This window comes from Sycon ciliatum, chromosome 1 (genome assembly GCF_964019385.1).
Source record: "Sycon ciliatum chromosome 1, ocSycCili1.1, whole genome shotgun sequence".
NCBI classification, from domain to species: Eukaryota; Metazoa; Porifera; class Calcarea; order Leucosolenida; family Sycettidae; genus Sycon; species Sycon ciliatum.
The window spans coordinates 76,508,394-76,531,389 of record NC_088643.1 but is presented as its reverse complement, the minus strand read 5'-3'; the positions used below and the strand labels follow the sequence as shown (position 1 = coordinate 76,531,389).

The 22,996-nt window shown below is 46.8% G+C and overlaps 2 protein-coding genes across 2 annotated transcripts in view; one reads left to right on the top strand and one right to left on the bottom strand.

Annotated features, from left to right (window-relative positions):
* Positions 1-780: 780 nt before the first annotated feature.
* LOC135805539 (uncharacterized) lies at positions 781-8,792 on the bottom strand. Its single transcript, XM_065319589.1, has 6 exons — positions 8,538-8,792; positions 8,365-8,439; positions 6,983-7,129; positions 2,744-2,822; positions 1,908-2,267; positions 781-1,672 (listed from the first exon to the last, which is right to left on the bottom strand). Exons 1-6 carry the CDS (start codon positions 8,566-8,568, stop codon positions 1,459-1,461), a joined length of 906 nt encoding a protein of 301 aa, XP_065175661.1. The 5' UTR covers positions 8,569-8,792; the 3' UTR covers positions 781-1,458.
* A 165-nt stretch (positions 8,793-8,957) lies between these two features.
* Positions 8,958-22,996, top strand: part of LOC135805535 (regulator of telomere elongation helicase 1-like) — a 56,165-nt gene continuing 42,126 nt past the window's right edge. The window contains exons 1-13 of the mRNA XM_065319584.1: positions 8,958-9,330; positions 12,277-12,478; positions 12,858-12,951; positions 13,649-13,730; positions 13,941-14,001; positions 14,767-14,842; positions 15,105-15,189; positions 16,148-16,213; positions 16,716-16,842; positions 18,072-18,134; positions 18,315-18,387; positions 18,677-18,774; positions 18,911-18,966. Of these exons, the coding sequence (XP_065175656.1) occupies positions 9,229-9,330; positions 12,277-12,478; positions 12,858-12,951; positions 13,649-13,730; positions 13,941-14,001; positions 14,767-14,842; positions 15,105-15,189; positions 16,148-16,213; positions 16,716-16,842; positions 18,072-18,134; positions 18,315-18,387; positions 18,677-18,774; positions 18,911-18,966 (1,185 nt within the window). The 5' untranslated portion in view covers positions 8,958-9,228. The remainder of the gene's footprint in view (positions 9,331-12,276; positions 12,479-12,857; positions 12,952-13,648; positions 13,731-13,940; positions 14,002-14,766; positions 14,843-15,104; positions 15,190-16,147; positions 16,214-16,715; positions 16,843-18,071; positions 18,135-18,314; positions 18,388-18,676; positions 18,775-18,910; positions 18,967-22,996) is intronic.

The window sequence follows — 22,996 nt, the reverse complement described above, 5'->3', positions numbered from 1 at the left end:
TTTTCAATATGATCCAAGGCAATTGTAATGTATGCAAATATACTCTAAAATTCAAGAAAGGTTGCAAACAAATTGCAGAAAATTGCCGGGGGGGGGGCTCCCCTCGGCTCCCGTGCACCCCCCTAGTTGAGGGGCCGAGCACGCCCCTGGTAGCAGTAGGCTACTAGCAGGAGTCAGCGCTCAGCAGGGGTCTGGGACACCATGCACGCGCAGTGTGCATGGTGTGGGCGTTGCTGTTGTTTATTTCAGATAATACTCTTGCTACCTCACTGAGGTCCTCAGTCCTGGCCAATGACAGCATCCACAGAGCATGTAAGGACTTATCAAACACACATGCAAGAAGGTATAAACTGTTGTTTGTTTGTGATGCGGCTTTAGATGAGTACAACTATCAACAACAACAACAACACCGCCACCTCTACCACCACCAACAACAACAAATACCAGCACCGGCACCAGCAACGACAACAACAAAATACCAAGTGTGTACAGTTGCGCTCGATGAAGTCCGACCCAAAGTGCAAATGTGGCGCCCTCAAGTAAGTTACTTGCACGCCCTTGATGCCCTGGCAGTGGCACGAATGCGGCTGGATGTACACATGTACAAATACAGTAGTGTAACTGGTCTAGGACACCAGCTTTGCTCTTTTGGTCGGATTTCAGTGAGCGCAACTGTACATGTCATGCCAAGTAGTTGACAACTCCCGTAAGAGATTCTCAGTCCACAGGGTATTCTCTGTTACCACGGGATGAGCATGACCAGCATGACAAGGCAGCACGTCCAGGAAGCAGTCAGGCAAAGACCAAGACTGGCAGGAGGCAAGACACTCAGATGACAAAGTACTGCCGCACAAATAATAACTGCAACATCGTCAGATAGGTCATTATACAACATACAAGCAATTCTTGAAGATACAGCAGCGCTAACGTTTCAGTGGAATGCAAGCCACAAAACTGTCCCTCCTTCAAGGTTAGCCGCAACAAGCCACGAAAGAGAGAGAGAGAGAGAGAGAGAGAGAGAAAGAGAGAGAGAGAGAGAGAGAGAGAGAGAGAGAGAGAGAGAGAGAGAGAGAGAGAGAGAGAGAGCTAGCGTTCTGTAGTAATCTGTACACAGTTGCAATAAAACTGATAAAGTTTCGTGTGTTTTATGCCATATGCAGTGCGAGGGGAATAACGCAACAGAGATATCATGCGAATTACTAGCGATACAGCAGAATACCAATCAGCAAAGCAGAACAATCTCAAGGGAGGAAAAGTCGTTCTTATGAGAAACTACGAGGACAAACACAACATGATACGGGCTAAACACATACAGACACCGCATTTAGCACCGACTACACATGCCAAGACATAACCCTTAGAAGTAGAAGAACGTTGTGGCATGTGATCTATGGTTGAAAGACAGAGACACGGACATCCAATAGAAAGCCAGACTCAGGACGTTGGAAACACAGTCCTTCAGCGCTTACTGGTCTTTTGTGACTTCTGCTTCTTTTTTTCACGCGTGTGCTTGTCATTTCCGTGCTTGTGTTTCTTGTGCTTGTGTTTTCGACTTCTTCGCCGGTCATTGCTGTCTGAATCGCTGCTGCTGCTACTATCACTACTGCTGCCTGAGTCCGAGTCGGCAGAGGAAGAACTGCTAGCGTCACGATGTCTTCGCCCAAACCGAGACCTGGCATAGACAAGGAAGCCGAAGAAAGAACATGACAAGCAGAAACATTCATAGGAGAGAAGCACGAGGCAGGGAATAGCCACATATTCAGCCGAGGGTGACACAAAGTGTAATGGGCTATCTTGAAATGACAAGTGTTGGCAAAAGAGAGTTCAGATACTGAAGTGCCTTACATGTGCCTGGCCTTCAGTAAACCACGTCAATATTCAACAAGGGACTCCAAAGACAGCCTTACCTGTTCGGAGACGAGGATCGGGGTCGTCTCCTCTCTACATCACGCTCTTTCAGAGCACGGCGCAGCGAGCGATCTCTATCGTCCTTGTCACTGGCAGACGGGCTCCGATCCCTAACGCGATCTTTACGTGATGAGTGGCCGCTGGTCTCACGCCGCTTGCTGCTATGGCGTGGTGACCGGGATCGCGAGCGTCCCCTCTTTCGGTGACGATCCTGATGTCTACGGCGATCACCATCGTCATCAGAATCCGATGAGGAGTCTCGAGAATGGTTCGATTTGCGTGAAGAACGATGCGTATGGCGTCGCGACCGTTCATCCCGCCGGTCATCATGTCTGGAGGATCGGCGATCATCTCGATCTCTGAACACAAGACAGTCAACCGAAGCAAAGGAATCATAAAGTGCGAAATGACCTTCCTACAACTGCCCTTCAGCAAAGACTACCTCGAGTTCATGCCTAGGGATATGATTCTAAGTACATCATAACATACTACAAGCAAGGCCTGAGACAATGAATCATCTTCTCAGGCATCTTTGCACTGCACTTGTAGAACTGTAGCATAAATGTACCAGTATAAATATATTTTAACATCAATCATACTCAATACACACGCACACACACACACTACTGGTACAAGGTCATTCCTTTATTACCTCTCCTATTCGTTTGTTTTGAACCAAGTATTTTCTTGCCCCCCCCCCCCCCCCAATGCAGCAAGAGTGAATGTGCGAACCGGCTGCATGCACATGTGAGCTCAATTGACACTGCTACATGAAGAAAGACTCCTGGCTGCCCAACACAGACACACAGGGCAATGGCAACACAAAGTAACTAACCTATTGTCTCTGCTACGAGAACCACCATCTCTCTTGTTGTACAGCTCACGGATCTTGCTAGAAGCATATCTTTCACTCACTGAATGTACACACATGCACCCAGTCACACACACACACACACATGCATGCATGTATATACGGGTACAGACAGACAGACAGACAGACAGACACAGAGCCAAGACACAGACAGATGAGTTTCAAACAGGGGATGGCGGGCATGGGGTGAGGCATCACCCATAGTGCACGATGATATCCATGTGAATCACAACTGAAAGAGATGATGGACACCAAGCAGCTTTGCAAGCACATTATTAAAATAACCTACTCAGCTCCTTTCATGGAACGTGGGTGCCAGCATCGGCCACGATGTCGAGCGTGTCGGCGGCAAGGACATCGTCACCAAAGTGTGGTGCAAGCTGTGTGCCAAGTTTTTGGACAAGATCTGAAGGTGCAGTCAGCTTTGTGGGAAGGCACTGGAGGATATGCTGAAGTTCGTGGAAGGCACAAACTACGTTACCAAACACGCAGTTATTCGCCATTTGAGTGCCAGCAAAGCAAGTGTTTATTTTCCAGTTTCCCATTATCACAGAACTAGTCGTGAACGCAAGTATTGTAAATATTTATCTGCAGGCTCACGCAGCAGCTATTGCACACGAAGCGATCGTCTCCAGTACGATGCTGCCAGTTCCTCAACATCTTTGCCGGCGTCGTCGACAGCCTCTCATCGACTCGGCTCTTCAGAAACAGGCGCAGGAGGCGACGAGGGAACTCCTCAACATGGCGTACATCAGTGTTACCAAGTGCCCTCTACCCCCATGCGTACTGCCCAGTGCCATTTTTCAGAATTTTTCAGAGTTTTCCGTACTCGTTTTTCACGTCAACATTTTGACTGATTTAGTGTAATTTGGAAGAAAAACGATACTGTACAACTTTTCCAGCCACAGAGTTCACTTGCGAAGCCTACGGATTCAGTACAATTTTCAACTTCACCAGGTCATAACTTTGGTTTGCTTCGCTTGATTTTCGCAATCTAGGGCTCGTTGGAAAGCTCTTGGCAGGAGCAACGCCAGGATGCCAAGCTCCATTATGAAGCCGCCACAAATCAGGCGCGGTAACACAGCAAAGTCGTCTCCAAGCCTAATATGCAAGCAAATAATTCGTCACGCAAAAAGGGACTTTCCCTAAAATAGGAAGAGATCGATCAAAGATTTGATTTTGCTGAGGTAAGAATACATGAATACGGCGTGCGAAATCTCTGGAATCCGACATCGTAATGCTTCAGCGATTGTTGCATTGGACAACTTGGAGTTTTTGCTACCACGTAGACCCTTCGATTGTGGAATTGGCGCAAGAAACGATGGAGTTACGAAGGTTTTAGCAATCGATCATATACGTGATCGTTTGCGGGATATTCGATTGACATCCGTACTGCGGACAAAACTTCGTTTTTCCGTAAAAATACGGACAAATACGGGCGGTTGGCAACACTGGCGTACATCGTGCCTGTTGGCGAGCAGCCGTTTTCGACTTTCACCACGATGGTCAAAGTTCAGAAGGCGAACGGCGTCCAACTTCTGAAGGGCTGTGAGTCGTCTGACAGGGCACGAGAGTTCGTCAAGTATTTCGCAGCCAGCGTATTGACGACGATTGTGGCGCAAGTCTCCCAAGCTACAGCCTTCTCAGTGCTGAACGACGGTTCGCAGGCGAGGAAAACGGGCAGCGAGAAAGAGCTCGTGTTGGTGCACCTTGTCAAGCAAGGGCTGCCGACGTTCTTTACACTGGGTCTAATGAACGTTGACGACTATGGCGATGCTACATCAGCGAACTTGAACCCAGATTGTATTGTGCTGGCCTTGGACAGATAAGGAGAGCAATTTTTGGGGAGAGGGGGGAGGGGACTGCTCTCCCACTACTCTCCTTGAGAGGATAGCGAGAGTGATTGTTCAATCCCCTGCATTATTTTTAAACGGAGGTCTGAGTGATGTGTCGGAAGTTGTTCTTCCAGAAGCAACAGCAATTGCTGCTAGTCTCAGACACCTCTATAGTTCCAACTGCATTGCACCTGTTGATTTCTATAAAATTGCTGTGCATAAAAGCTATAGTAAGAGATATATTTTTCATTTTCTGATGAAGCACTATACGTACAGAAACCGGTCAGGTATCATTTATAGTAATGTACAAGTATGAATATTAACTCAACTACTGTGCACTGGTTGTGTCGGGAGATAGATGAATCTTCCCTAGCGTGAGCGATGTGTCGGAAGTTGTTCTTCCAGAAGCTCAAGCCAAGGTAGGCCTAGCAGATCTGGTCAAGACACTACGGGCTGATCTTGTGCGATGTCGCTATACTGCTGTCCTCTCTGCGTTCGTCTGGCTTAGCTGCTAAGAACCTGTGTGAAGCCAAAGAGGCAGCAATGAAGAAGTTGTAGCCAAAGCTGCATCCAAAGTGACCTCTGAGCCGATATGTGCTGAAAAGATTAGCACGACTGCTGATGCCGCCGCCACCACATCGACTGAGTCCATAGCTGAGCTCCCTAACACCGTCAACATCTCCGCTGGAGCAGTACAACTTCCAGATCCTGAAATTGAATCGTACGTACACTGGTGCTTTAACATAATTAATACTAGTGACAAAATCATTTCAGAGCAGAAGAAAAAATGATGTACCATACTACAGGCTCAACTAGACTCCAATGTCTTTGATGACTTCATATTAAGGAAGTTCTGTAAGCTTTCGAAAGCGGCGTGTTTGATTGAGTGCACCGAGTATGTAACTGAGGCTATCAGCAATTGTAGGAACAAGTTTGAACGAAGAGAATTGGTGAGCACACATGCTCATTCCCTGGGCACTGCAAATTCACAACTCATTTCATTTCACAGAATCATTTCCAACGTTTCGGCAAATTGCCATCATCAGGATGCAATATATAAATAGTGCCCAGGGAATGAGCATGTGTGCTCACCAATTCTCTTCGAGTTATGAAGCTGCAGGATGCCTCACCGCTACTAAGTTTGAACGAGCAGAAACTATTAAGAGAGAAGCTCACACCGGCTTCAACGATTTAGTTCAACACTGTTAGTCTGATAAGCTTACGTCCGAATTTGCAAGCCAGCTGATTTCACGCTTTGACTTTCTAACTGCAAAATGCCGAGTAGCAGCAAAGTTATTGAAAGCTAAATGATTGGCCGAAAGGCAGCAACAGAAGAAGCCCACTGGTGAGAAAATGAACGAAGATGTTACAGCACTGCCTCCGACTACTGAAGAGATCGGCTCACTTATCAAACGTGAGGTAGCAGTTGCCCTCAAGAAGTCATGGAAACCGTCATCTAAGCCATCGAAGTCCCAGCCAAAAAACTTGGTCGTGAGAAAAGGGCAGACGGGCAGACGAGAAGTAGTTGTCCCCCGAAAGGGAAGAAAACTTTGAAAGACTTAAGTGCTCAGTTTATTTGGAACTTGCGTCTCAGTGACCATTCTAAATACGTGATTAACCCAGGCTTTCATAACTTCTCGAACTTTACCTTTTCTCCCATTGAACAACACGTTTAGGCTATGGTAATAACTTTCGCTTAACTTCACGCACTCCCTCTACCAAACAATTGAATATCGATCTAGTAAAGCGGCAAGTGAACCAACTCACCCAGAAACTAAACTACTGTGCCCCGGTTGTGTCGGAAGATAGATGTATCTTCCCTAGTGTGAGTGATGCGTCGGAAGTTGTTCTTCCAGAAGCTATGGGGCCTGCCGGGGACGAAAAATCACATCACGTGGTGTACATTGTAGAGTTCTCGTCCTGCACGATCCAGGCAAAACAGCGAGGAGTGGAGTAGTACATAATTCTAGCCCTTCCCTACGAAAAGTGTACAAAAGCCCTGGCAGCTAGATCAAGACTGCGAGCAAACTGACTTCCTTTGTACACTGCACTACAACACGTACTAAGCACGGATGTGAGCCATACAATGTGAGTTTCTGCATCGGAGACCCCATATGCAGAGTTGCTTACTCTTGCAAGGTTATATCCTCTCGGTATTACAGGGGCGTCGGACGGTATTTTACATTGGTGCAACTCTGAAAAGGAAAATGTTCGGAAAATCGGGTCCAAATAGCCCATATTTCATTGTTTAAAAAGACAGGATAAATTATTGGTGCGGCTTTGGCCGCACCTGCCACACCAGTTCCGACGCCCCTGTACTAGCAATACTGAACCAGTACCAGCGGTTGAGCACAGCATCAGAACGTACCTGCTTCTTCGCGGCGAGATCCTGGCTTATCGTCCTCCTCATCCTCCGAAAGGCTAGACTCACTAGACGTGCTACTAACGTCCAGCTCGACTTCCTTGCTCGGGTCCACTGAGACAAAGTTACGGCACTGGTACGTCATATGACCAACTGTGCGGTCATACAAATAGGATACGTGTAGTGACACACACACACACACACACACACACACACACACACAGACACACACACACACAGACACACACACACACATACACACACACACACACACACACACTCACACACACACACTTGTACTTGCACACACACACACACACTTGTACTTGCACACACACACACACACTTGTACTTGCACACACACACACACACACACACACACAAATACACATTCACATACACACACACGCACCCGTGTGCGCGCACACATACAGTGACACACACACACACACACACATTCTATCATGAGTATACACAACGTACATGCAATGTCCATAGCTAAAGAACTCAATCAGGGAGAGTTCGATTACGCAGACCCCGTAACAGGGATGTTGGAACACCATCGTTAATCTACACTGTTCTTGTACAGGTGCAATCAGAAAAAAAGTAGATTTCCAAATAGAATAATTATGGATTGGTTTCTGTGCGTTGTCATACGTACAGTACTGGAGTTCCCTGCCAAAGAACACAACACATGGTTGTATGCAGTGATACAGTAGTCTATGAGTAAAGTCACCAGAAAGATCACCATTGTTGGGCTCCTTCAAATGACCAAAGCTATTCCAGAATATGATGATCTGGCTTCCCTTTTGTTCTGGTACAGCGTAATCTAATGAACCCTTGCCATGGCCGAATTATAGACTCACACTGCATTTCTTTGTAAATTTATCCCAACCCACCCGTGAATCATGAAATCTCCCCCGCACCCACACAAGCCCAACGGGCGCAGTACCAGTTGTGCGGCTCCGAGATGGAGTCAGAAAGTTCCTGTCATTCCGGCGCACTAAAGGGCCGCGTGGGAATACCTCACAGCCGGCCTAGCAACACGACAACCGGCCGTGACAAACCCAATTTCCCGGCAGTCTAGGAGTTCATGTGACCGCGACACTTCTACGGCAGTCCTTTCCGGGCATGAAACAAAGGTAGGGTGCGTGAGAGTCGCAGTGCTCTACAAGTTCATGTAGCGGTATTTCATGGTATTGTGTAACGTGACGTGTTAGTGTGCTACCGTGAAGAGAATACTGGTAGTCATCAGCGTGTTCGATTTGCTCACTCAGTGACAGCCGCCATTTACAGCAAACGCATGGTGTGTCCTTCTACATCTGATTCCCACAACACATAGCGCACGTGATGCACATGCACTGACTGTACTCTTCTCATTGCCTTACCATATCCACACTTCTTGCATGCAGATCGACCAGTTGCACCCTGGTCTTTCTGTGTTGTCATGCGCTTCAGCAGCACTGCACACGACACAAGAGATGTGGAGAGGCAGAAAGGTAAGCTTCACTAGAACAACTATAGAGTGTCCAGGACTACGAGTAGTGTTGCCAGCACTTACCCCCAAGATCACTGGCATAGCTGGTTGCCATGCTTGAAGCAGTTCGTGCAACAGCAGAAAGTGGATCAGGGTTAGGCTTTCACCAAATAGTTAATCCTCGCGAAGTCCAACACAAAGGCGCATTCAACTGCAGTCAGTTCGAGTAACAAACAAGACCTTGACTTGAGGCTTGACCAATTCATGTGCCCCCAACAACAAATCAAACAGAATCTTGATCCAACGATGAAAAGTTTGAAAAGTTCATCTTGATTTTCTCGAAGTCCTCGACACAAAAGAAAAACGTGAAAAGCCTGTCAAAAAGTGAAATGCACTGTACGTGCGCGGCACGTGGCCAAAGCCAAAGGCGGGTAAATCGTTGTTTCCATGATCCATTCAAAAAGACAGAAGAAGAAGCATTGTTTCATGGACTCATGGACTTGCTGCGACAAGTTAGTTCGTTGCATATCGATCATGTGATTTTTCCGAGTGGCGAGAGCACTGGCGACTGATATGGACTGAAACAGGAAAGTTTTATTTCGGAGGCCTTGGAAAAAGTTTGGTGACGATCCTTGCTGCTTGTATGATCAGTTCACTTTGCCCTTCTTTTGTTTGACTTCAAACGATCAAATCTGGTAAAATGAACCTGTAGTAGTGTTTCATTTTTCGTTGTGTATTATCTGGAAGTGTTGAATTCGCGGTACCGACTGCAATCATGGTGATGTTCGAGGTGCGAGGCGTGCAAGTGGACTTCCCATTTGAGCCCTATCCTTGCCAGAAAGTGTACATGGAGAAGGTGATCACATGTCTGCAAGAGGTATGTCAATATGGGCTCCACGTGGCGCTTCCTCTGTACCTATATTTTGGTGGAATTGTTATTTTGATGTTTGTGTGCAACTCCACACATGTGCGACAATGTATTCCAAGATTGTGTACAATGTGTAGACCATGGTAGACCTTGAGAGAATGCTTCGTCACTGCTGCATCACTCCCCCAGTGTTCTTACTAGGGATATCACCGTATTTTTTTCTTTCGTAGTAAACCAAGAAAACTGTTTGTTTTCGGGAAGAACTACAGTACAGGAGATAGCACAGAAAATTTGGATGAAAAATCTTGAAGGATACCAGAGATATGAGGCGTCAAAGTCATACGCCAACCTTCATCATGATGTATGCGGAATGCCATACTGCTGTGGCACCAACAGGGTTTTCCGGAAAGCCTAGCAAACGCTTAGCAACATTACAATATTGTCAGAATGCTATGAAATCTGGCTTGTAGGTGCAATATAGGTGTAATATAGGTGCAATACAGGTTGGTTAGTCCTAATATCTGTCCCTCCAGAAACTTGCGGAGACATTTCGGAAATATCGCGGAAAACGTTGCGAGGTAAAATGCCACAAATTGCGGGGAATATTGCGGATTTTGTCAAATATTGCGGGATTATTGTGGTAAAATTGCGGAAATTGCGGCCGATTTTGGTACTTGTACTGTAGTGGTGTACGATGTACGAGTCGTACAGCATAAATCATGCATGACAAAGCAGAACGTACGTGTGCTGCGCTGACTGTGTTCAACTGCAAGACAGCTTTCCTCCATCCTCGGACAACACTCGACGTGAGCCTTTCGTGACTTGTCAGCAGCTGATTTGCCCAGAAACTTCGACATTCTGGTGTCGATCTCACAAGTAAACTACTGACGAGCTTGAAGAACTAAAGAACATCGAAGAAAGACCCCAATATCGCGGTTGCTTTTCGAAATATCGCGGTGCTTTTCAAGTATCAAGGACAGTTTTCTACAATAACGCGGATGATTTTTCAAATATCGCGGATATCACGGACTTTTGTTCAAATCGCGGAAAACAACGCGGCCGCGGAATCGCAAGTTCCTGGAGGGACAGTAATATTGATCAAAATATAATATTTCGGCCAGCGATGACCAATGAGAACAAGCGCGGCGCCCGTAGCAACCACCATAGCAACAATGCTAAATCCATTGAACACGAGTTCCATTACTATGAAATTGAAGTGAGCACTGATGGCTATGGTTGTATTATACATGTACAAATAATAAATACAACAGTTTGGTCTTCAGATGCCCAACTTTACTGCGGCTGTCACACAGTTGATCAATCATGTACATGTACATGTACATTTTACATGTAAAATGCACAATAGTGAAATATGCATACAATCCAATCACTGACGCGATCCATGTCAGAGCGCCACTCCATAGCAATTTCTTTCTGGTTTCAAGGCGACGAGTCGAATACAAAATCATAGCTCACTTTTGTCGCAATAGCGAAAGTCTCCGTCAGGTGCAATCTTTCACTAGGGTCAACAAATCATCTGAAACACTCCTAGCGCTTGAACATATTGCCATTATTGGGTCCAGAAATTCATTCATTTTGGGCGACCAGGAGGTGAAAGTCTTGAAAGCGCGATGAAGAGCGATCCCCCAGCTCGAGAAGAAAGCACTATTCTACATAATTCGAGGTCGCTGAACACGATGGTGGGTGTTTCCTGGCCGTGTACTCCCTCCAACCGGATGAAAAATCCAATTGAAAACTACACTCCTCACAACAAAAAGCTCAAACTACAGTTGCCCAAGCAAGTGCGGCACCAAAACGAGCAGGAAGACCTCAGCTATAAAACGCACCAACTTTCAATTTTGAAAAAGAAAGCAGGACAAAGCAGTTCGACGAAAACTGCAGCGAAGTCCATGGTGCCACCGCTACCATGCTAATGTACGTGACCCGCGTGAAGGCTGTTTTCAGCTGATTTGTCACGTGACTGAACTCCCTATTCTTACATCTGCTATCTTCACTGATACACTACTTGGCATATTTCCGCACACTCCTGTCAACAACACATCACGAATTTCGCCCACTGGCTTTGACTAGTCCTCTCAGCATATTATCACACACCATTCTTTCGTTGCATACCGGGCTCCGTTCACCTTTCCATGTGGATCCTTTCTATTTCATGCATTGAGGCAGTGCCCACAGTACGCATGTTTTCGCCATTTCAAGCAGTAGTTTGATTGGATGTGGATGTGTGTGTGTGCGTGCGTGCGTGCGTGCGTGCGTGCGTGCGTGCGTGTGTGTGTGTGTGTGTGTGTGTGTGTGTGTGTGTGTGTGTGTGTGTGTGCAACCTGTCGGAAGGCTACCCTCTTGCCGAAGCATTTTGAAGTTTGACTAGTTTTGGCTCCACAATCCAGTGTGTCGTTACTATTATAGCTTTCATGGCTGATGTGGTTGGTATGTCTGTTTGCACTGGATTCCCAGTACCCAGTTGCCGAGGCTGGTTGGTAAAATAACTCCAATTTCACTTCAAGGTACCAGTGCATCTAGTGTCTGCTTCTATCAAAGCAGCGTGCTGTCTATACTGGTTACCCCAGCAAGTGTAGGGTGTGCACAGGTAGCTGTCTTGGCCGTCCTATTCTGATGTACTCCGTGTGGTGTAGACCAGGTGTGCATTGGGGGGTCGATTCACATGGCTTCGCCAGTTGTGTGGATTAGACAGTTATCTGGCGCTTGTCTTGATCTGTTTCAATCAGAATCAGATCCGCTATCGTTGCTATAAAGAGAAAATCCGTGGGTGCACATCCAGCGCATTTGCAGATTTGCGTGCTTCTCTTGTGACGGGCGTATACATGGTACATGGTACATGGTGTGTGTGTGTGTGTGTGTGTGTGTGTGTGTGTGTGTGTGTGTGTGTGTGTGTGTGTGTGTGTGTGTGTGTGTGTGTGTGTGTGTGCTGCACAGCGTCGCCATGGTCTGCTGGAAAGTCCAACGGGTACGGGAAAAACCCTGTGCCTGCTTTGTGCTACGCTTGCCTGGCGAAATCATACTCTGGTGGAGCGCAGTGCCATGCTGCAATCCAGCGCTGCTACCGCAAATTCTGCAAAACCAGAGCAAAGCGGCTTCTATGGTTCGGCACCAAGCAATTCATGGACCAAAGGAGAAAGTATGTACATGATATGCATGACTGTGCCTGTCTTGTGTTTACTGTCGATTTTATGGGTAAAACCGAGAGCAAGGTTTGAGGAAATATTGTGGAGCCTTTTACTTGTACTTCGAAGTAGCCCTTTTCACTTTATGGCAATCCGGCATCCATAGTTATAGTTGAAACTTCTTTGTGCTATGTAAAATTTTCACCCTCATGTTATATTTAGCTTTTGGATTACAAGCCGAAAGAGCCAAAACACATTGCAGCCATAACGTTAGTTTCTCTGATTTAGAGTCACCATGTGTGACCATTTAGATTCATTGTGGCAGTGTCGTGGCCAGTTTCTTCTTGCAGTGTTGCCTATGCCATCTGATCCGGTTTGCTGTGCTTCTTGCAGATGTTGAAGCGGTCGCACCAAGAATTATCTATGCGTCGCGTACTCATTCACAGCTGTCTCAAGTCATCGGTGAACTGAAGTCGACCGTTTATCAGTGAGCTTTAGGCATGCGCGTAGCCCCAGTAGGCATTCTTGTTGTGGATTTGCACCGCATGATTATGAATATTGTCATCCACTTTATGGTCTGGAACTGAATGGGAGCACGCAAGGTTGAAAGCTGATATTTGCCTAGCCTGAAAACATTAGAGGAGCATATCGATCTTGGTAGAGGAGAATGAACTGGTATTATCCCAATGCACCTGCTAGCTCACAGAGTCACTCCTGCTTTGTGCTTTCTAGTCGGACTTGCTGGACTGGCGCTTGGTGCTATCACCTCCGTACTATCGTGTGTGAGCACGTGCACACTCGGGGTCAAGAACGGGCTGTAAACTGGTAGTATGCGTACACATATTTTGGCCACCATGAAATCATTCCATGGAATGATAAACAGCGCAGTATGGATCCACACTGTGCCGTCCACCACCAACGTCCACATGTCACAGCCATACCGTACATAATCATCGTGAAGTCCAAATTTGAAATTGAGATTTTAATATTGTGCAGTTATTGAAAGTGCAGTGATCGGCTTGCAGTACTCACTGGCCTCAAGCGAAAGCCCTGGTTTGAGTCCTGGTGGTGACAGTCAATTTTGTTTTTTCTTCAGACTTTTCCCCTTTCAACTCCCTCGACTTATGGATATTTGACAAGTAGTAAGTTTGTATATCCTTTTTTCTTAATTTGGTTGTGTGCAGACCCAAAGTTTGCATTTTGGGATCCCGAGACCAGCTTTGCGTCAATCCAACCGTCCTTCGTGCTGAAACCTTGACGGAAAAGGTAAGATTTGAAGCCAGTCTGCTGGCAAGAGCGTAGCAATGAGCACACGCCACGGTTCTCATGTTGCCTCCGAACGGTCAATCTCTTTGATATTGGAGCAGCGTGTGATGTTACTATGATGTTGAACTGGAACATTTAGAGCTACTACAGTAACTAGTATAATAAATTATGATCATGCGGTTGTGTGCCCTTTTTTTGCTTGTGCCCAAGGTGCATATGTGCCGAGCTAAAGTGTCCTCCCGATCCTGCTCTTACTACAATGCTGTGGAAGGTAATAAAACCTTTGTTGCTTTCCTGCACTGTCTTGAAGGTTGTGGGTGTTTTTGTAAGGTGCTGGCCTATATGCAGTGCACTGCCGTGGACTGATTGAAATCCGATGGGATGACCGTGGCCGGCGCCCTGCATGTATGTGCTTGGCAGCACATACATGCACTGTACATGTAGTTCACAACACACTGTTAACATGGACCTGCATTGCTCGGGGCTGCAAGGCCAGCGCCCCGTGGCCGCTTGCTTTCTCAGCGGATTTCAATGTCTGCTACAGTACATGTACTCGTACATGTAGCAAAGCGCTACCAAGCAAGCTGGCATTAATGCATTGCCACTTGCCAGCTGGCTGGTCATTTCAGAGTTATTATAGAAACATGCGCGTATTGGTGCTTGTGGTGATGCTTTATGGTAGTGACTGTGTTACAACAAGTCACTACAGTGCTCTATGCAGGTGCATGTACTTCAAACGAAGTACATCCCTGTCACCAATCTCTGTGCTGTCGAAACAGATGTGTGATTCGAGGAGGTTTAATTGTTCACCCACGGTAGGGTACTTACTGTTTGCGGTCCGAGGAAAGCTGGTAACATGTTGTCAATGGCGGTGTCGTATGTATCCGTGTTGTATCTGTCCCAGATGTGCTGTATACTTTATCCTGGTTTGGTCTATGGCTGGTGGGTGCTGGCAGATGGAGGTAGATCTGTATCTTGATGCTATATTGATAACATTTGATTCACTTTAGTGTCATTTGTGTTCAATGCTGTGCAGACAAGAAGAAAGACCCTACATTGACGGAGACAATAATGGATATCGAGGACTTGGTGACGTTAGGTTCACAACAACGGTGAGTTGCTCATCAGGTTTTTTTGTGTGCAGAGCAACGCATACATCTGTGTACTTAAAAGTTGATAGATACAAAAATAAAGTTGGTATCTACAGTGTGGTTGTTCTAGCAGCATTCAGTACGCCGGCTAGCTTGGTGCTCTGGTGCCTCGTCTGTGTGTGTGTGTGTGTTGTCTGTCTGTACAAGTGTTTGTGTTCGTGTCTCTTATCTGTTTTCTGTGCATTCTCTGTCGCCTTCTTATCCTATCTCTTTGACTGTGCAGAGTGTGTCCGTACTATCTGGCACGTGAATTACGATCTACCGCTGACATCATATTCATGCCATACAACTATATCCTTGATGCTAAGGTTAGTCATCACTATGCAACCTGTAGAGGTAGATTTAGAGAGGGCTTGCAGCACACTGCTGCACAAGCAGACTTATGAAGTCGATCTGTCCAGCCTTTCAGTTCATTTCAAGTGGACAAACTGCCTTTCTTTGGATGAAGTTATTCACCAACTTACCTGGTGCTGGTACATACTGTACAAGCAGAATATTCAGTCTGAAAAACTCAGAAATGATTATCTATTGTGACGGGAATCATGAGTGGCGTTCGTTTTTGATCTACAGGTTTTAGTTGAAACTACTTCTTTATTAGATGTTTTCGGGTTTTTTCCTACCCCAAACGGTAGATTCTACTTTCTTCTACCGGCCCTACCAGGTTTGAGGCTGGTAGAAGTCGGCAGAAGTTGGTAGAGGTACGATATTATTGTACTTGTGTAACCATGAGGGCTGGTTTCCACAAATTGTTCTACCGAAATGTGTTGGTGAGCGTACTTGAACTACCATCTACTATCTCTTCTTTTTCCAATAGGGCTTGAAAGTGCTACGTCACAGCATAGCAACAATTTCAAAATTTCAAAAACTGGATCCACTTGGATCCAGTTTTTGTATGGATCCAAGCACATTTCAAGCGGTCTTACTCACAGCAAGGTGATATAGCCAGTGAAACTGACTGGGTTGGCTAATGGGGGCGGGGTGACAACTGGTGGCGAAAAAAAAGTCACACCTGCATACGACATGCGTGGGTTGCCATGCACCCACACACTGAGGCAATTGCAAAGTCACGCCTTTTGTGGATCCAAAATAGAAATCTGATGTGAACTTACTACTCCCTGGCCGTTTTGACGTCATCACTTTCAAGCCCTATATCCTTCTTCTCTACCAAGTAGACAAAAACGAAAGCTGTGCTCACAATATTACCCGTATGTTCCCAATCTGATGAGACAATGATCCTTGCTGTTTATAATGCTTTTCTGCATCCAGACTCGCCATGCATTCGGTGTTGATTTGAATAACACCATTGTCATCTTGGACGAAGCTCACAATGTGGTATGTCACAGTACATGCATAGCATGCTACATTGATTTCCAATGATTAGGCGTTGTCCGTCCTTGTTGAAAAGTGCAAAAAACCTATCCTCATGCAGAATAATTTCCTCTCAACCACCACCACCACCACCACCACCCCCCAGTGTCTACTACTGCTATTTGTATTTTCTACGCAGAGTCGCTGGAGGGGGTCAAGGGTACCTTTTGTTCTATGAGTTTCACATCAGTAGGCTTGCCAACATTCTGCCGTTCACTTTGACCTTGTGTGACGTCCGCAAGTGCATACCTCTGATGTATATAGCAGTACTCTCAGGGCAGGGTCAGTACCAATTTTCGTCTGATGATCGATTTAGTTTGTGAAACTCAGAGTTACGAAATCACAACTGCTCGTTATTCTGTCTGTGTACCTCTCAGATATTCTTGGGAAGGCAGCCATTGTCAATAGAGAACACATCTTTGGTGATGATAGTTTCCTGAATGGTGTAATTTGTGCTGATCTGCAGGAGAGGATGTGCGAGGAGTCTTCGTCGTTTGATTTGACTTCAACGGACGTGGCGGCGTCCATAAGCAACGTTACACGTTGTGTCGAGTATGTTTCTACCATGAAAGAAGGCATGCCCATGGATGTTGGTAAGAAAGGTTCCAGTTTGGATGCTTTGCTGGGCACGTTAACCCTTTGGCTCCCCAGTAACTGCCCTACTTAGCAAAGGCCATAAGTTTCGCTCAAATTGTGTCAACTTTCGGTCATTGACTTTGGTGATATTAGCCTGATTTTCACAATCCTGTTCTCTCCGGAAAGCTCACGCCGATCAGATCCTGCCACTGCTGCTGCTGCTGCTGCAAATGACGATGCTGTCACGATGCTGTCACTGCGTCCGCCACCTCCAACTGCTGAGGTGCCTCGTGCTGCTGCACTACCATACCCTGGCCCGCCCTGCGTTGGCCTGACATAGTACGCTCGTACTCCGCTCATGATGCCATACTCGTGGTGGCCATTATGAGTACGTCTTTGCCCTTGCCACATGCCCGGTCTATTTGCTGTGTTCCCGCCCGCAGCCCGCCTTACCTGGTGGGCTCTCGCGCCTTACTTTCCATATAAGCATGGTGGTGTTTTTTATTGTAGACCACCCCCCCCCCCCCCCCCCCCATGGCGACTGGGCCATGGGGCCTTCCCCTCTCCCATATGTGGTATGCTTTGTTCACCCATACCGACCGTATCTGCCTGCCACTACCTACCTGGCTTAGGCTTAGTGCGCGCACTGGGGGCCTTTCGTGCCATGAAAGGACCGGCTTCCTAATATAGAGTCTACACGCCATATGAGCAGTGTTTGTAGTCAGCATTGCGTTGTTAGCACTGATACCTTTGTGTGCAAATATGGGGTAGTCTCGCCTGCCCATATGGGCGTAGTCTACTCATGGCGCGAGCTGGGATTCCCCGGCTGGCTACCTGTCATTGCGGGCCATGCACCAGGCTCCAACATTGTTGCGCACCAAGCCTCACTCGTGACTTGTGCCTGTTCAGTTGTCAGCGATAACTACGGTTTGCCGTACGCTGCAAACCTACATATTTTGGCTACAACCTACATACTTCGATTTTCACGATAGTGCAATATTCAACAGAGTTATGGCAGTTTAAAGTCATCGACAGAATACCGTTGAAATTTGTAAAGCGCAGAGCCAAAGGGTTAAGTTAGTCATGTTTCCTCTGTGTCATGCAGTCTGTACTGGACTATGATATCAGCCAAGACTCTCTCCCTCTCCTTGTCCAATTGCTAGGCATGTGTGTCCATCACGGCTGCAGGTATACGCTGCTGCATGAGTTGTATTGCTTTTCTGCCTTGTTACTCTGCTCTCTGCAGGCTTGCTGCCTAGTAATGACGAGCCTGGAGACGATGACGAGAAAGACTACATTGCTCTCAAGCGTGAGTCACAGCTGCCTCTCCTGCACTCTCTATCTCTATCTCTCCTTCAGTACCCAGTGAGTTGTGTGTGTGTGTGTGTGGGGGGGGGGGGGGGGGGTTATTGCAGCTCACTGTGTGCCAGGCCATTTCTGTAGTCCCCCACTGAGAACGTATCTACATCTTTGTGTCTGACTGGTGCAGATATCCTCATTAACGTCGAGACTGAGCTTGACAAGCTGGACGTTCCTCCTGATGGTGTGACGAAGAAAGGCGGGTAAGCGGAAATCTCTCCTCCTTGCTGTCAATAGCAACCCCCACTTTTCCGTGTGCTCGTTTGTTGGCATAGTAGCTGATCTCACCACAGTTGCCTGTAAATCGAAATGGCACGGTCTGTTTCTTTTCTCGTTAGCGTTTATTTTGCTTTCATACTTCACACAAGATCCGTAGGTGATGATCACATGGAAAGCAAGCAACAGAAATGCACAGAATGCTGTAATGTGCCTTTTTCCCCGTGCATGGATCCATAATTCCCCCCGTTTGTTTGCTGTATGTTCTGTGTGCAGTTTCATTTTCGACTTCTTCGAAGCATGTGGCATCACGTCGATAACCAAAGGTGCCATCCTGGAGACTTGTGACAAAGCGCTGTCCGTGCTGACGACACGTATGTATTCTACCCGGCCTCTGTGTGTTAGGCATGACTGCTGTCGGCTAGTGCATCTATATAGAGTATTTCATGTCTCTGCTTGTCGAGGTCTATCAGCATGCTTTCTTCTCCGTATCTTTTTTTTGCTTTGCAGAGGCAACTTTTATGGGCAAAAATTTTGCTCTTCAAAAATTCGTCGACGCAATCAGGGTTAGTAGCATCGTTCATCTTGGACGTGGATGTCATTCTATTTTCAGATCCCTCGTATAAACTACACCCACACCAATTAGTGACCACACCATCAACAGTATCAAATTCAAATATATTTGCAATAGAATTTATTTGACTTTGGTACTGTTGATGGTAAGTATTGCACATATCGGCAAGAAACTACAAGTTTCAAGCTCTTTACAACCAGCATCAGGGCTCAAGAATTTAGTGAAGTTCTTGAGTTCTGATGCTGGTGATAAGGAGCTTGGAATTTGTACTTTTTTCAAGCCGATGCTACGGTAGCTTGCTGTCTCCAAGAAAGTTATCCCACATGCATGTATGAGTAACTTTTCTAAGGCCTGTGCATGTTAGAGAACAACTTAGAACGAAGAAAATAGCCCGTCTGCTGTAAAAGTGTTTTCATGGTCAAAAGTGGCACGAGCTTCCTTAGCTGGCCTGGTGCGGTTAGGTTTGACGCGAAGGTACTTTGAAGTACAGTGCGTATCGGTTACAGCGTGGTCGTGTAAAAGAATATACTGCCTACAAGAAATGAACTCTCATGTTAAATCATAACATGGATTTCAAGTGCTCATTTATTCTTACAAGCAATTTTATCGTACAGTAGAATATGGACTTTGTGTAGCAAAACATACCAGATTAGGACAAAGTATATCGCCTGTAGTAATAACATCCGTCCAATGCAGTTCCGATCTGACTCGCGTTGTGTCGTAGTGCTGCAGGTTCAACTGTTGTGGTCATGTAACTCATGTTGCATAGCCACATGGTAAGCCTATGTGACTATAACCAGCCGCATGCACAGTAGCACTACATTGCATGTACGATGATCTTCCTGCCTCTGCGCAAATGCACATGATATGTCACACTTGATTTATCGTGTGTAAGAAATATCGGAGATAAGAATAGAAAGTCGTTTTTCAAACACCCACGCTATAACCGATACCTACTGTAGTTGCAAGGGTCAGTCCTGGACGCCCACGTACACATGGGGTATGACGTTGAAAATAGCATGCCATGGCTTGCTGGGTTGGTGCGGATGCTTCCAGGCGGAAGGCGTGCGGAGCTGACGAAGACGGAGGATTTCGGATCTTGGTTGGGTATTTAGGGTATTGGAAGGAAGCCTCTACCCACCGTGCCTGTGAAGAGAACGTGTTGGAAGAGCACACCTGCAAAGTGACCTGGTGTCCTTGTCATCCCTTACAGACTGCTTCAGGTCAATGAGCGCATCCTTCCCTGTCTTCAAGCCTCACAATGAGAATGCAGCCGCTGGAAAAGGGAAGCGCGGTGTCATTCAAATCGAATACGTGTCGCTTGAAAGATGAGCTGTTGTCAGCACTACCATCATCATCACTGTTGCTGCTATCAGCAGCAGTGTGCTCGTCTCCGTCCTTCACATTGGCCGTCACCATCAGATCTGTCCCGAACTTCGGAATTATCCGGAGCAGATCTTCAGGGGCGTTGCTTCTCTCAAGTTTTCTCCGCACTGCAACTATGCACCACCCTCCGTGCTACTTTACAACCGAGTTAGCCACTTGATCCATTGTGCGGCGAGCAACCTCCATGTGCATCGGGTTGCTAGGAGCTGTGACTGCTGAGACAAGCTTCATTATGATTAAGATTAGAGCTGACGATAACTAAATAACTAACAATATAATTACCTTTACTTAAAGACTGCTTCAGGTCAATGAGCGCATCCTTCCCTGTCTCCAGCTGCATGCAAGGCAAGCCTCACAATGAGAATGCAGCCGCTGGAAAAGGGAAGTGCGGTGTCATTCAAATCGAATACGTGTCGCTTGAAAGATGAGCTGTTGTCAGCACTACCATCATCATCACTGTTGCTGCTATCAGCAGCAGTGTGCTCGTCTCCGTCCTTCACATTGGCCGTCACCATCAGATCTGTCCCGAACTTCGGAATTATCCGGAGCAGATCGTCAGGGGCGTTGCTTCTTTCAAGTTTTCTCCGCACTGCAACTATGCACCACCCTCCGTGCTACTTTACAACCGAGTTAGCCACTTGATCCATTGTGCGGCGAGCAACCTCCATGTGCATCGGGCTGCTAGGAGCTGTGGCGGCTGAGACAAGCTTCATTATGATTAAGATTAGAGCTGACGATAACTAAATAACTAACAATATAATTACCTTTACTTAAAGACTGCTTCAGGTCAATGAGCGCATCCTTCCCTGTCTCCAGCTGCATGCAAGGCAAGCCTCACAATGAGAATGCAGCCGCTGGAAAAGGGAAGTGCGGTGTCATTCAAATCGAATACGTGTCGCTTGAAAGATGAGCTGTTGTCAGCACTACCATCATCATCACTGTTGCTGCTATCAGCAGCAGTGTGCTCGTCTCCGTCCTTCACATTGGCCGTCACCATCAGATCTGTCCCGAACTTCGGAATTATCCGGAGCAGATCTTCAGGGGCGTTGCTTCTCTCAAGTTTTCTCCGCACTGCAACTATGCACCACCCTCCGTGATACTTTACAACCGAGTTAGCCGCTTGATCCATTGTGCGGCGAGCAACCTCCGTGTGCATCGGGTTGCTAGGAGCTGTGGCTGCTGAGACAGGCTTCATTATTGATAGTGAAATCGACAAGAAGTGAACATAATGCACCGGAAACTTGATCGCCTTCATAGGGCACGGCTGGTATCATATATCTCTACAGTGTAATAACAACAGGAATAACTAACAATCTAATTACCTTTACTTAAAGACTGCTTCAGGTCAATGAGCGCATCCTTCCCTGTCTCCAGCTGCATGCAAGGCAAGCCTCACAATGAGAATGCAGCCGCTGGAAAAGGGAAGTGCGGGGTCATTCAAATCAAATAGATGGCGCTTGAAAGATGAGCTGTTGTCAGCACTACCATCATCATCACTGTTGCTGCTATCAGCAGCAGTGTGCTCGTCTCCGTCCTTCACATTGGCCGTCACCATCAGATCTGTCCCGAACTTCGGAATTATCCGGGAGCAGATCTTCAGGGGCGTTGCTTCTCTCAAGTTTTCTCCGCACTGCAACTATGCACCACCCTCCGTGCTACTTTACAACCGAGTTAGCCACTTGATCCATTGTGCGGCGAGCAACCTCCGTGTGCATCGGGTTGCTAGGAGCTGTGGCTGCTGAGACAGGCTTCATTATGATTAAGATTAGAGCTGACGATAACTAAATAACTAACAATATAATTACCTTTACTTAAAGACTGCTTCAGATCAATGAGCGCATCCTTCCCTGTCTCCAGCTGCATGCAAGGCAAGCCTCACAATGAGAATGCAGCCGCTGGAAAAGGGAAGTGCGGTGTCATTCAAATCGAATACGTGTCGCTTGAAAGATGAGCTGTTGTCAGCACTACCATCATCATCACTGTTGCTGCTATCAGCAGCAGTGTGCTCGTCTCCGTCCTTCACATTGGCCGTCACCATCAGATCTGTCCCGAACTTCGGAATTATCCGGAGCAGATCTTCAGGGTCGTTGCTTCTCTCAAGTTTTCTCCGCGCTGCATCTATGCACCACCCTCCGTGATACTTTACAACCGAGTTAGCCGCTTGATCCATTGTGCGGCGAGCAACCTCCGTGTGCATCGGGTTGCTAGGAGCTGTGGCTGCTGAGACAGGCTTCATTATTGATAGTGAAATCGACAAGAAGTGAACATAATGCACCGGAAACTTGATCGCCTTCATAGGGCACGGCTGGTATCATATATCTCTACAGTGCAATAACAACAGGAATAACTAACAATATAATTACCTTTACTTAAAGACTGCTTCAGGTCAATGAGCGCATCCTTCCCTGTCTCCAGCTGCATGAAAGGCAAGCCTCACAATGAGAATGCAGCCGCTGGAAAAGGGAAGTGCGGGGTCATTCAAATCAAATAGATGGCGCTTGAAAGATGAGCTGTTGTCAGCACTACCATCATCATCACTGTTGCTGCTATCAGCAGCAGTGTGCTCGTCTCCGTCCTTCACATTGGCCGTCACCATCAGATCTGTCCCGAACTTCGGAATTATCTGGAGCAGATCT